At 44.0% G+C, this 12,808-nt stretch overlaps 2 protein-coding genes across 6 annotated transcripts in view; one reads left to right on the top strand and one right to left on the bottom strand.

Moving 5' to 3' along the window:
- MTMR10 (myotubularin related protein 10) overlaps window positions 1–6,887 on the top strand; it is a 35,756-nt gene extending 28,869 nt beyond the window's left edge. For all 3 annotated transcript variants that reach the window (XM_014251176.2, XM_088063247.1, XM_088063246.1), the window contains 3 exons: window positions 925–1,095; window positions 1,926–2,108; window positions 2,612–6,887. In XM_014251176.2, the coding sequence (XP_014106651.2) occupies window positions 925–1,095; window positions 1,926–2,108; window positions 2,612–3,211 (954 nt within the window). In that variant the 3' untranslated portion in view covers window positions 3,212–6,887. The remainder of the gene's footprint in view (window positions 1–924; window positions 1,096–1,925; window positions 2,109–2,611) is intronic.
- The window catches only part of FAN1 (FANCD2 and FANCI associated nuclease 1), a 41,231-nt gene that overhangs the window by 16,312 nt on the left and 12,111 nt on the right, over window positions 1–12,808 (bottom strand). The window contains exons 11-15 of one of the 3 annotated variants that reach the window (XM_014251175.2): window positions 10,969–11,072; window positions 9,426–9,620; window positions 8,910–9,038; window positions 7,944–8,086; window positions 1,129–1,262 (exon numbers count right to left, since the gene is read on the bottom strand). In XM_014251175.2, coding sequence (XP_014106650.2) covers window positions 7,949–8,086; window positions 8,910–9,038; window positions 9,426–9,620; window positions 10,969–11,072 — 566 coding nt within the window. In that variant the 3' untranslated portion in view covers window positions 1,129–1,262; window positions 7,944–7,948. Of the gene's footprint in view, window positions 1–1,128; window positions 1,263–7,850; window positions 8,087–8,909; window positions 9,039–9,425; window positions 9,621–10,968; window positions 11,073–12,808 lie in introns of those variants that run through there. The other 2 variants (XM_014251174.2, XM_005521447.3) reach the window with 2 other exon arrangements.

The raw sequence follows: 12,808 nt of genomic DNA, 5'->3' as shown, positions 1-12,808 counted from the left end.
GGCGTGGGGTTGGAGGGGGTAGTTTTGCTGTGTGTTTTACCAATCTCTGTTTCCATCCCTGTGGTGTTAGCACTCTGCAGTGCTTTCAGAGCAGGGAGCTGCTGGAGAAGCCCCACAGCTGCATGAGCTGTCAGGAGGTGGAAGGAGGGGAGCGCAGGGCTCAGCTTCCAGCACTGCCAGCTCATCCTGTTTGGCCTCTTCATGGCAAAGGGGGGACTGCTAACTGCAGGTGGAAGCACAGAGGACCCAGGTTAGGAACCTCAGAGTCACAGAACAGAAACATCCCCAGGGCGTGGAACCCACAGAGGAATCAAGGGCACTGAGCAGCAAGCAGAGAAAATACATGAAGGGATTAAGAAATGAGATGCCAAGAGGGAAATAATGACAAACAACTATTTTGACCCTAGGACAGGATAAACTGAAGAGTGAAATGGGAAGGGGAAAATATTTCTAAAACTTTACATAAATGATTGTTTATACTTTTGTCATTCATGGGCTGCTATGGAAAAAAACTAGAAAATGTGAGAAATGAACATGGCTGAATCATAAACTCTCCAGTCATTTCAAACAAGGAAATAAATACATTGTAAAAACAAGGCCAAGTGGCAAGGAAGCACTAATTTGGAAATGATGAGGGACATATAGATGGCAGAAAGGATTTTTGTGGCTGCATGAGTATGAGGGGAGCCCAGGAAAGAACTGACTGACAGAAGGGAAAGCTGTGCAAAGGCAGTGCTGGGAAAGAAGTGGCTAAGCAGGAATACAGATGTGACAGTTGCATAGAATCATGAAAAATGCAAGACTCCAAATAGTTTACCCTATGGTTTACTCAATGGTACCACCAAATACCATAACTGCAAAGAAATTGGTATGATTTGGGAAAAGCTTATGTTAAATCTGGTAATTCCTTGTTTCTTTTCCCAGTCTCCTTTGTTCTTGATGTTCCTTGACTGTGTTTGGCAGCTGCTGGAACAATACCCAGCAGCCTTTGAGTTCTCTGAAGTGTACCTGACCATCCTGTACGACAGTGCCCGCATCTCCTTGTTCGGCACCTTCCTCTTCAACTGCCCTCACCAGCGAGTCAAGGAAAGCACTGTGAGTAGGAGGGGCTGCACCTGCTTGTCCAGCAGGAGACTGCAGCCTGCCCCCCCTGGAAATAACAGCATCCCAGCTAAAGGCTTCCTGTGTGTCCTTCAGATTGTCACTTAGGGAAAAACACTCAGGTCCCCAGGTGAATACAATCCTCATGACTTTCAGGTGATCTGTGGAGAGACAGTGAGTAACTATTCAAGAAGAAAGTCTATTGAATTTCTTTGTTGTTTTCCTAGGAAAACGTTGCTACTCTACGTAGTTATTTGTACTCCTCTAGGAAGCAAATCTATCTGGAACTCAGAAAGTAGAATGACAGGCAATAAATAGAATTTCATGCTTCAGGCAAACTTTGAAATCTCTTGACATAATTGTTTAAATGGTTGAAAAAGTTGGAGATGCTGCATGAAGTTCCAATAGTAACGCACAATGGGGCATTTAGAAAACTAAAAACTTAAATTTGATTTTGAAAACTGGAGCTTCTCAGAACTGTATGTAAAAAACATTTGATGGCTGATAAAAGTGAAACTTACTTATTTTGTTAAATATTTTCCCTTTAAAATTGTAAGAAGCAACCTTACAAGGAAGTAGAGCATTGAGAAACTATTGGTGAACTCTCAAAATGCCAGTTTGGGGGTTAAGAGTAAGCCAACAAACAATTTAATATAATTGAAAAGTAACTGCACAAATGCAGAGCAACTGTTTTCTTCAGTTGCTTTGTTGCTCTGTTGTGCTACCCTGCTCCTCTTTGCCCAGTTGTTACATGCTGGCTTTAAGATTGATGAATAAGCCCATTTTCTTTGATTTTAATCTGCCTGAATGTTAAATTCTTGCAGGAATTTGCTATAAGCAAAAATATTCAGCTGGGTGATGAGAAAGGCCTCAGGTTCCCGTGTGTTTGGGACTGGTCTCTTCAGTTCACGAGCCGGGACCGGCTGCTGTTCCACAACCCGCTGTACATCGGGAAGAGCACGCCCAGCGTGCACAACGGGGCCCCCCGCACCTTCAAGCGCTCCAAGGTAACTGGGGGGGCTCTGAGGGGCTGTGCCTGTGGCTGAGGCTGTGCTCACACTCGGGGCTTGTGCTGGGGAGGCTGCAGGTGCCCTTGGATTAGCAGTAGGAGCCTTCATTTTCTTGGCTTCCCAGCCTAAAGAAATTATTTTCTGTAGAAGTAAAGATGTAAATTGTTGAGCTTTGTGTTTTAGGACTTTTCCAATGTGGCTGAGTCATTGCCAACATTTGCATTATTTCACCTTTGGAAAAGTGATGGCAGGCTGCTTTTTCCCTGGGGTTGTCAGTATTTTCAGTAAATACTGATTATAAGTCAATCATTTGTTGCTACAAAAAAACCATATGTATTTCTCTCTAAAGGCCACAGCTTGCCCTGTGAGCCCCACAGTAGTGACTCAGACCTATTTAAAGGTTACAGCATTTCTCTGGATGATGTACCTTGGCAGTTGAGGGACATTTGCTATTCCCATGAACACAGAACTGGAAAATTACCAGTGTTTATTTTCTGCAGAAAAACTACAGCTCCACATTGCGAGGTGTCCCCCCAGCACTAAAAAACGGAGTCATTGGTGAGCAGGAGTTCCTTCCAAGAAGAAACTCTCTGATACTAAAACTGAAGCCAGACTTTTTCCAGCCAGCAGAGGGGCAGAGCCACAGTATGGAGCAGTACTTCAGAGACTGGTTTGCAAAGCCCGTTGATTTGCACGGTGTCATTCTGCCCCATCTCTCTGGAACACAAATAAAACTGTGGAAACTCTGCTACTTCCGATGGGTTCCCGAGGCCCAGATCAACCATGGGGGCTCCATCACCGCTTTCCACAGAGTTTCTTTGCTGGCGGACGAGGTGGACATGTTAAACCGCAGCCTGCGGCAGTACAAGAGCAACTCCTCCTTGCAAGGCCACTGCTCAGAACTGGATCAAAGCAGAATGTACTTCAGAGCAAATGGTTTAAATGACACCTCAGGCACCCCAGACTTTCTCTCCTCCTCATTCCCATTTTCTCCTGTAGGGAACCTATGCAGACGGAGCATTTTGGGAACGCCTTTAAGCAAATTTTTAAGTGGTGCCAAAATTTGGCTATCCACTGAGACACTTGCAAATGAAGACTGAGGTGATGTGGAGGTTTAAAGGTTTGGGGAGAATACAGCATATCGTTTTGTCTTTCCTAACTTAACACTGCTAAATGCGGCATTGAAAGCTGTAATAATTTTTATATACAAACGTTACGTAAGATTTGCACAAATATTTAAAAGCAAGGCAAGTCATGCTTCAAATCGCACAATTTTGTCTTCAGTAGTTCTCATCTGCTGGGGCTTCTGCTCCCCAGTTCCTCCTGTTCTTGGGGGTTTGGCTCACTACAAGTGATAGAGTGTTTCATTATCTAACTGAAAGGCTTGGTGTGGTCATTAGTAAGGGTTCTGCTTGAAATGCCTTTGTTTTCCCAGATAGCGACTGAAGTGACCCTTTGCTAAAACAGCTTGGAAAGCCAAAGTAGTGCAGTGGAGATGAACTGACAGCTGAAATCTGGGAATATACTATTTTATCAGACTGCCTCTTCAGGAGTAATACTTACTTGCATAGATACAAACATACTAAGGTTCCATGACTGATCATCCTACATTGTGCTAATGCAGTGTATCCATGGAAGGGGCTGTTCCCTTTTCTTTCTCTCCCCAAAATACATTCATTAACAATTAGTCAGATTTGTGCTCTTTGTCATGAGCTTGACTTAAGACTATAGGAATCCACATCAGGACAATGCACTGTTAACCTTATAACATTTACTGTAGATACGGTTTTGTAGTAGCTTTAGAAGTGCCTTTAATTGGGAGGAAACAGTAGCAGGATTACTCTAATGCAGCTGACACCCCCCCTAACTTTTTAAAACAGATTGTTGTGGCAAGTTCCTGTTCCATCCCCTGCTTCCCCCTCTCCATTTCTGGAAACAACAGGCATCCAAAAGAAACAGCAGGTGTTCTCTTTTTAAGGTTAAGCTTGTTTGTAAGTCCCACAAGTTCCTCACCTTTTTGTAAGAGCACCTTGACTACTCAGCATTGTATCCCTGCATAGATCCCGATCCCTGCCAACCCCCTTCTCATTTTTTTTGCAGGATGAAGTAGCTTTCAGCAGAACTCATACCTGAACCCTGCTGGCTTCCTCGATGCCAGTTCCACAAGGGGTGCAGGTGCTGCAGTCACTGGTAGGCAGGTGCTGCAAGAAGAGCAGTGAGTGGTGCCTTCTTTTTGCAGACTGCACATCCATAGGGACAGTGCAATGAACAAGCACTCCCTGAGGGAATTACAGCCAACAGCCTCCCTCTGCTTAATGTAGCAGCCTCCTCGTTGTTCTGAAACGTTTTTAAATGTTGCCTCTCCTTGGATGCTGTCCATAAGAGGACTCACTGGGAGAAAGGCAGCAGTGTGAAGAATTCCAGGAGGTTGGACAAACAGTGATGTGTCATTCTCATAGGATAAGGCTCCTGTCAGCTGCCTTCTCTGAGCAGTGAGGCTGTACTGTGTATTAAATTACTTCTGTATAAACACCAACGCTGTTGAACTGACACTGAACCTCTATCCATCCATCCAGTGCTGCCTCACCAGTTAAGGCACTAAAGGCCTTATATATGATGGACTCAGCTGTTTTGTTTTCTCAATGGGGAAAAACGAATGCTGCAGGATGGGATATGCAGTGTATTTGAGTTTAAAAAAAGGGGAGGGGATAGGATTTGGAGATCTTTGTTTGTAAACCCAAACTGATCTTCAGCACAGTCTAAATCACAAAGTGGGGTTTGGCTGCCAAGCTGTTCCCTGACCTCCAAGGCTGTGCCTTGCTTGCACTGCTGGGGTTGGGAGAGGGAAGCAAGGCAAGGCAAATGCAAGGGTGAACAATGTCAGGGGAGGAGGACTTCCTTTTTTACCTTCCAAAACTTCCAAACCCTGTTCCTATGCAAAGCAGCTGTTGTGTGAGTGCTGTGCACAATGTGGGCAGGCACAGGCTGTTGTGACACAATGCCAGGTGCTTCTGGGCAACTGTTTGTGAGGAAAAAACGTGTATTCACCTCAATTGCCTGATTATGCTGCAAGATGAGCTGAGCATGTTAAATGGTCCACAAACCAGTTGTGTTTATTTCCAGGCTTGCTGGAGCAGTCATCTCACTTGTTCATTATTCAAACATTTGTATTAGTTTGCTTTTGCCATTCCTCTTTTCCCATTAGCTTTCTGCTTTCCCTGGCCTGATACTTGACATAAAGACCTCAACCTGTGTGCTTAGTGTCTTTTGGTACCAGTTTATTTTCTTTTAAAATGACAGTTAAAACTATAGGGGTTTTTTTTCTTTTCTTTCCTTAAAAGTATAAGTTTTTCAGTTTAAAGGTACCAAAAATGTGTAAATAAGTTACTCCACAAAAGCAGCTGGTGGAATTAAAAAATCTTTAGGCTAGTACCCTTTGGGGGGAAAATGGGTACTATATTTAAACAGAATTTTCTTTTATAATGAGGTTTCAGACATTTTTACATTTCAGTTCTACGATGTGTACAGATGCTGCAGAAGGTCTTTGTATTTTATATATATAGCATGGGAGAGGGTTAAAATTAATATGCCTTTATAATAAACAAAACCTGTCGAAATACCTGTTTGCCAAACAGAAAGAAATTTTATACCATTCCAAAAAGGGAGTCAGAGAGGCTGAGCAGGCACCTCCTGCAGAGAGGAAGGGAAGGGAGCCACCTTTCCCTAGACTTGAAGACAAAGTTCTGCTTCCCTGTGTTGCACAGCCTTGCTGAGGAGTCTGAGCAACTGCTGTGTCTGTGGGAGTGAGCCTGTGGATGCTGCTGCTTCCTCTGAGTTAAAAAGCTCGATGCTTTCTGATTCACTTTTGAAAGACAGGTACCAAGGGTTTGTGAAATATTCTCCACTCTGCACAGTTGCCTTATCAAGTCAGTAGGGACTGTTCTGAATACCTTTAATAGCTTTCAAAAGCAATTTTGGGGTGTGAGTATGTATCTAACTTCTGTGTACAGAATACTGACATGCAAGTGTGTATATATATGTCTGTGTATATATATGTACACGTATTTTCAAATTTTAATTTCTCTTCACCATAAAACAAGATACTGTTAAATGCCATTTCTGTGTTGCAAGAGTAGAAAAGCTACCAAGCATCTCATCCTTCTGTGTTTGTAGAAAATGTGTATTACTGCAGCTGTTCCTGGCTGAGTCATGACTTTGTACCACACAGGGGGAGTCCCAGTGCAGCAGCTGGGCTCAGTGCAGGGCTGGGACTGCGCTGGCACCTCAGCCTCCAGGCACAGCCCTGTGTCACACCTGTCCTGCCTCCAGAAATGCACTGACAACTGTGCGTGTCTGCCCAGGCCTGCACGTGTGCTTCTGCGCACCTGACTGCAATACCACTCTGATCAATTAACTAACTGCCTTGTGTTTTAATAAAAATGTAGCAAGCTGGGCAAACCTTTTGGCTTATTCTCAGATGGAAAGATATTAAAACCAAAAAAATCCTAACGTGTATTTAAGCAAAGGACGAAATCTTAAATTTGCCTCTAACCAAGAGACAGAAATCTGTACCTCAAATTGCTCTAGGCAGTAGGTTTCTGATGCTGTTGCTGTGATGGTTTAGAGTTCACCATTTCACTAAAACTAAAACCTTTGTGCCTGATAATGATTTACTGAGTAAAGTAGCAGTGGCAGGAAGATTATAAAATCCTGATGCTGAGTTTTGAATGTGAAGTAAATTAGAGTGAATAAAAGTTCGTACCTTTCCACAGTGAACTTCAGGTGGTTTTCTTTCCCTTCCCCTAACAAAAAAAAATTGTGCGTATGTGGTTTTTTCCAGGAATAGCATTGGATACTGTGCTATAGTAAGATAATTAATAAAAATGATGTGCAAATTATCTTATTTCTTGCTATATGCTATTATAGTGTTTGCAGTTTGCATGGTGATCAGAATTTCTGATAGCAGGGAACTTACTCAATATGAGAATGAAGACTCCAGAGCAAAGATGTTGGTGGTGTGTTAAAATTAAGAGAAACCCATGGGGTTTTGGCATCTTAAATGGGAATTCATCTTTTTAGTTCCAGTTGACTGACATACTTCTGAATGAGCAAACACATCAATTTATGTGGGGCAGAAATGACTATACTGAGTGTGGTTGTCTTGGCACTGACCTGCTCTTGTCTACTACCAGGAATATTTCCCTTTATACAGGCAATATAGATACAACAGAAGGGGCTGTTAAATTATCCTTTCATACACAGAAGCACGTTAGAACAGCATTAATGCTTTATGGCCTACTCTCTGCCATCCTTGAACACCTGTATCTGTTTCTGTACAAGTGCAAAATTCAAATACATAATGGTAACTGGGGACAGGCAGAGAACCACACTGGACCTGACAATCCTGGCAAGGGGCTGAACTCACACCTTGCAAGGAGACTTGCCCAACATATCGAATTTAGGCCACAAGGGCACCACGGAAATGAGCAGGACCTGATGGCCCAGTTTCTATTCTATATTGTAGAAATGCTCTCGGGGTGTACCAGTCTGAAGGCAGCTCTTCCTCTTCACTGGGCAAACCCCAGATTACCTCAGAGAATAAGTCAGGAGTTGTGGAGAGAAGGGAAGGGCTCTGCCCTTCTGAACACAAAGTGACATGCAGTAAATCATACTGACAGTTTTCTCAAATTATATGTTTTGTGCTAAAAAGGACTATGGTAATATTCCAAGAAACCAGAATTTCAGGAGAAACTATTTTTAATAATCAGCAGCAGCCATTGGTGTGTGCTGCCAGTTCCTTTAAGAACACCCGAGTTCCCCACATCATCCAACCTCTGTCAGCTGAAGCGTTTGCTCTTGCCTCCAACGTCCTGCACGTGACAAACCTCCACTGCAGCCCCCAGCTTGTGCAGCTCACTCAGCCACAGCATCTGCTTGGGAGACAGGCGGTCGTTGGGGCCCTTCACCTCCACCAGCTACAAGGAAAGAGGGATGGTTAGAAGTGTGTCCCTGGAGGAACTGAAGGATCATTAGCTCCCAAGCAAAAAGTGGGTTCCTATAGCTGTTATTTGCAAGAAAAATATGAGAAATTTTAGCACAATGGAAGGTCTAGTGTGTGCTGAATTACTATCCCGTATTTCAAAATTTCACTGTAAGACAATTAAATTTTATATATTAAATATCCACCAAAACACAGCCAGAAAGCCCTAGTGAATGAACATCTCTCATACTGAAAATTGAGTGTCTGCACCCTCAGCTGTTCCAGCTGATACTGACAGCAACTTACTCAGGTATTCTAGAGAACTAATTTCTGTTATTCAGCTCTGTATCACAAACACACAAGTTGCTCCAACAGATGAGATGTCTCATAGTTTTCTAGTAGCTATTCCACTACCATGCAAGGCACCATCCATGACTGTTTACTCAATTTCTGTAGCAGACATAGACACAGTTGTAGACTCAAATAGTCCAGATTTTGTCTAAGTGGTGCCAGTAGAAGCCCTTGCTAACAACAGTCGATGCGTGGCTGATTGGTACCAGGTGCTTTACAATGCGATTAATCAAAGATGTTTTCTACACCAACCTGAGCCAGCGCAGATCGTTGCTGCTCCCTACGCCCATTAAAGCTCCAGCGCAGCTGCTGGAGGAGCGGATAATCACCCACTGCTCCGTGGGGCCAGGGCAGCCGAGCCTGACTCCACCGCCACAGGAAATTACCATTTGTGTGGGCTGACAAGTGCAGGGTTTTACACCAGGGAAGGCAACTGAGTGCTGAGTATTCCCGTCCTCCCCACACACCTTGAAGTGCCGGCTGTGGGAGCGCCACACGAGCAGGTCGGGCAGTCCCCCCCGGCAGTGCCGCAGGTCCCTGGAAAGCCGCCGGAAAACACCACTCAGAAACGCTCCTCCAAGGCAAGAGACCAGGCTCTGCAAGAGAAGGTTTGGTAATTGGTTTGGATTGGTTTTAATTTCCTGCAGAACCATTTCCCAACCCTCACAAGAATACTGGATGGCCCAGCTCAGCTCTTTGTTTAGTCTCGTGTAACAAGAAACTTAAGTAGAAGTTTTTTACATGAATTTCCCTGCTGTGTTCCCAGCTACTTTTGCAGCAAAAAGTGACCATCTGAGAAAATTGTAACACTACCTGTGCAGGAAGTTCAGGGCAATAATGCCTAATCTCAATTCCTCCCTCCCACCACTCTCCACCTGCCATGGCTCAGGCCTCAATACAACCTTCATATCAGCACACTAGGGCTATGAGAAATTGAATGTCAGACCTAATTGGAGTGCCCATGCTGGGCAACAGTTACTTACCTGGACTTGCTGGAGGGAAATAAAGCGTCCCCAGTTAACCAGGGCTGCTGCTTTTCCCTCCTGAGTGGTCCAGACATCAGCAACCAACTTTGCCAGTGTCTCCGAAGAAGCTGTGTGAAGCTGCTGGAGTCTGGCCTCAATGACAGCCCTTCTGCTCTCATAGAAGCTGTCAGTGTATAAATCCAGGGGGGCTGTCTGGATGAAAAGGTAAATACAGCTCTCAGGAACTGCCACTGCAACAGCTATTCCCAGAATGATAATGTTCTACTTCATATTTTTCTTAACTACAAAGTAACTCAAACATTGAGCTGATTTATCTTGAACATGCCCACCACATAAATATTTATTAAATGGGAAAAAATTTACATTTGTTTTAACACCCAGTGCCAGTGCAACAAACGCTGGCCACATGTCGGCCTCTGCTCTGTTGTTTTGAACTCTAGACAGAGGCTTCCTTTAACAGACAAAGAATTCTGTGCATTCCCAGCACTCTGAGCAGTAATGTTCCAGGCAGGATTTGGAACCGGGATCAAAACTACTCAGGCACAGTGAGCAGTTTGAGGTGAAAGAACAAAGCCATCATGGAGCTGGGGAGGATCCTCCAGTGCCCACAGGAAGAGCCCCGAGACAGAGCTGAACACTCGGCACGTAAAAAGCCCCTGCAGCAATTCAGCTTTGATGCCGTGGAACAGGCAGGGCCCGAGAGCCACCAGCTTTTCAAAAGCAAATGCACAGCTCTTGCTTAGGAAACAGCCTTACACAGACGGCTGCCACACATAATCACACAAAATACAGCCTAGGAGTGAGAAGAGAATCAGGTGTGAGCTGTCAGCTCATCATTGGTGATGCCTGAGGATCATGGATAGCTTTGCTCTGCATTAATAAGGACAACAAGAGGAGCTATTTGTATGAATTCCATTTCAGAGTTTTGTATGGCCTTTGGAGTTACAGCTGCCCCCTTCCTGTCCTACTTGTGGGCCTGTTCAGCTCAGCCACAAGGACTTCTGCTTCAGATGGTGAAGAAAAATAAAGCCACAAGTTCACCTGGAATCATTGATCTTGGGGTCCAACAGGGAGCTTTTGGAGAGGGCTGTGTAATGTTGTTTGCTTGCTTCCTTTGTCGAAAAGGAGGGATGATCCCAAAAGAATGGTGGGGTGGGTGGGTTGATAAATAAAGATATTGAAAAGAAATGGACTTCTATTTTTTTTCCCCCCAATGGAATGTGTCCTTTTCCAATGAGAGGAACTAGGCTGGGACATAGCAGCGTTTCTTCACTGTTTCTTCCACCTTGCCCAGTGAGCTCAGATACAGGATACAAACATTTGATCAGATCAATCCCACATTCTCTGACTGTGAATCCAGTCTGGCACAGCAACTGGTTACTGAGGAGGCCCTTGGCAATAAACCCAATATAATAAATAATAAAACGAAGGAAACACAAAGAATAAAATGCTAATCTAATCCTAAATAAGATTTTAACATGGTTACTGAGTCTACAGCAATGGAGAAATAAATTAACTAAAGAAAGCCTTTTAAAATTACCTGATAGGAATTTCTGAACATGTCAGGTATGTCATCCATGAAAATGATATCCCACATCAGAATCCCATACAGTGTAATAAATGTTGAGCCTTCCCCATGAATGCCTAAAGGGCAGAATTTAATAAAAATGGAAACATTAATTTCTACAGCAATGTCATATGAAGAGATACTGAGCCATCATGACCCAAAGCAGAAATTTGCCATGTTCAGGTTCATGGCCAGCTGATGTCAGCACACATTCCCACTGCAGCTGCAAATGCAGTTCATTCTGCCCCATTTCCCAAGCCTGCTGCTCCCAGGCCATGGGCCTTCAGCTGCAGCACAGTTCCCATCCCTGCTTGGCCCCCACAAAGCTAACTGGGCTAACTGACAATTTTTAAGTATTTTTTTAACATTAAAAAAGATACAATGTGGATGATAATAATATATAATATATTCAAAACATGACATATATTTATAGTATATAATTAGATCTTGTATAAAATATTATTCTATATACCTGTTTTATTGTAAATATTACCTATTATGCCTTTTATATATATGCATATTTATATATGTAAATACAAATGTGTTCATGCATGTATACACATGCTCCTACACATTTATGCACACATATGAGCATGTGAAAACAACAAAACAACACATCAAGGACACCAAGGAGAGCTTCTTTGAATACCTCAACACCAAAAGGAAAACTCAGGTTAATGTGGTCCTGCTGCTAAATGGAGAGGGGCCCTGGTAACACGGGACACAGAGAGCAGGGCTCTGGAACACCTTCCTTGCATTGGTCTTCACTGCCAAGACCAGCTCTCAGGGACCTCTAACCCAGAAGACCTGGGGAAAGGAATGTTGGAAAACCTTCCCTTGGTTCAGGAGGACTGGCTTAGAGAACACCAAGGCAAACTTGATATCCACGAGTCCATGGGCCCTGAGGGGATGCACCTAGAGGTGCTGAGAGCGGGCAGACACCACGGTGAGGCCACTCACCATCATCTTTGGAAGGTGGTGGCTATCAGGAGGGGTGCCAGAAGAAAGCAAATGTCACCCATTCTGCAGAAAGGGAAAGGAGGACCCAGGGGAGTCCTGGCCAGTTAGCCTCACCTCAATCCCTGGAAAGGTGACAGTGCCTCATTCTGGGAGCCATCTCTGTCCACATGGATGACAAGAAGGTGGTCCTGAGTGGTCAGTATGGATTCACTACAGCTAAATAATGCCTGATGAACCTGACTGCCTTCTACAGTGAAGACCTCTGCACTGGAACAGGCTGCCAGAGATGCTGTGGAGTCTCCCTCCCAGGAGCTATTCCACAACAATCCTGTGCCATGTGCTCTGGGATAACTTCACTTTAGCAGAGGGGTTGGACCAGATGACCCCATGTGAGCCCTTCCAACCTGAACCATGCAATGGTTCTGTGGTTCTGTGAACATTTCTATATAAATGTACAAACACAGGGAGACATATATATGTATGACTATATGTATCTCTATATGTGCAAACACAAGGAAACACTTTTTCACTGTGAAGGTGATGAGGCACTGGCACAGGCTGCCCAGAGAGGCTGTGGACTCACCCTCCTTGGGATATTCTAAAGTTGGACATGGTCTGGGAGAGTTGGCTCTTGAGCTGAGGGTTGGACAAGGTGACCCCAGAGCTCCCTGTCAATCTCAGCCACTCTGTGATGTGTATTCATTATTAGTCTGTTAGTACAATATAACTATGGTAGTTTATGTAATGTTACATGACACACACACAGCTCCCAGAACATGTATGTTATTATATACCATATAATGTATATATATTCATATATATATTATACAGGCATGATACCTCATACATATGA

Source organism: Pseudopodoces humilis, chromosome 16 (genome assembly GCF_049639895.1).
Source record: "Pseudopodoces humilis isolate 2021_Gansu_Grassland_sample_001 chromosome 16, ASM4963989v1, whole genome shotgun sequence".
In the NCBI taxonomy this organism is placed as follows: Eukaryota; Metazoa; Chordata; class Aves; order Passeriformes; family Paridae; genus Pseudopodoces; species Pseudopodoces humilis.
Note: the sequence above shows the minus strand (reverse complement) of the source record. Positions and strands in the feature narration are given on the sequence as shown.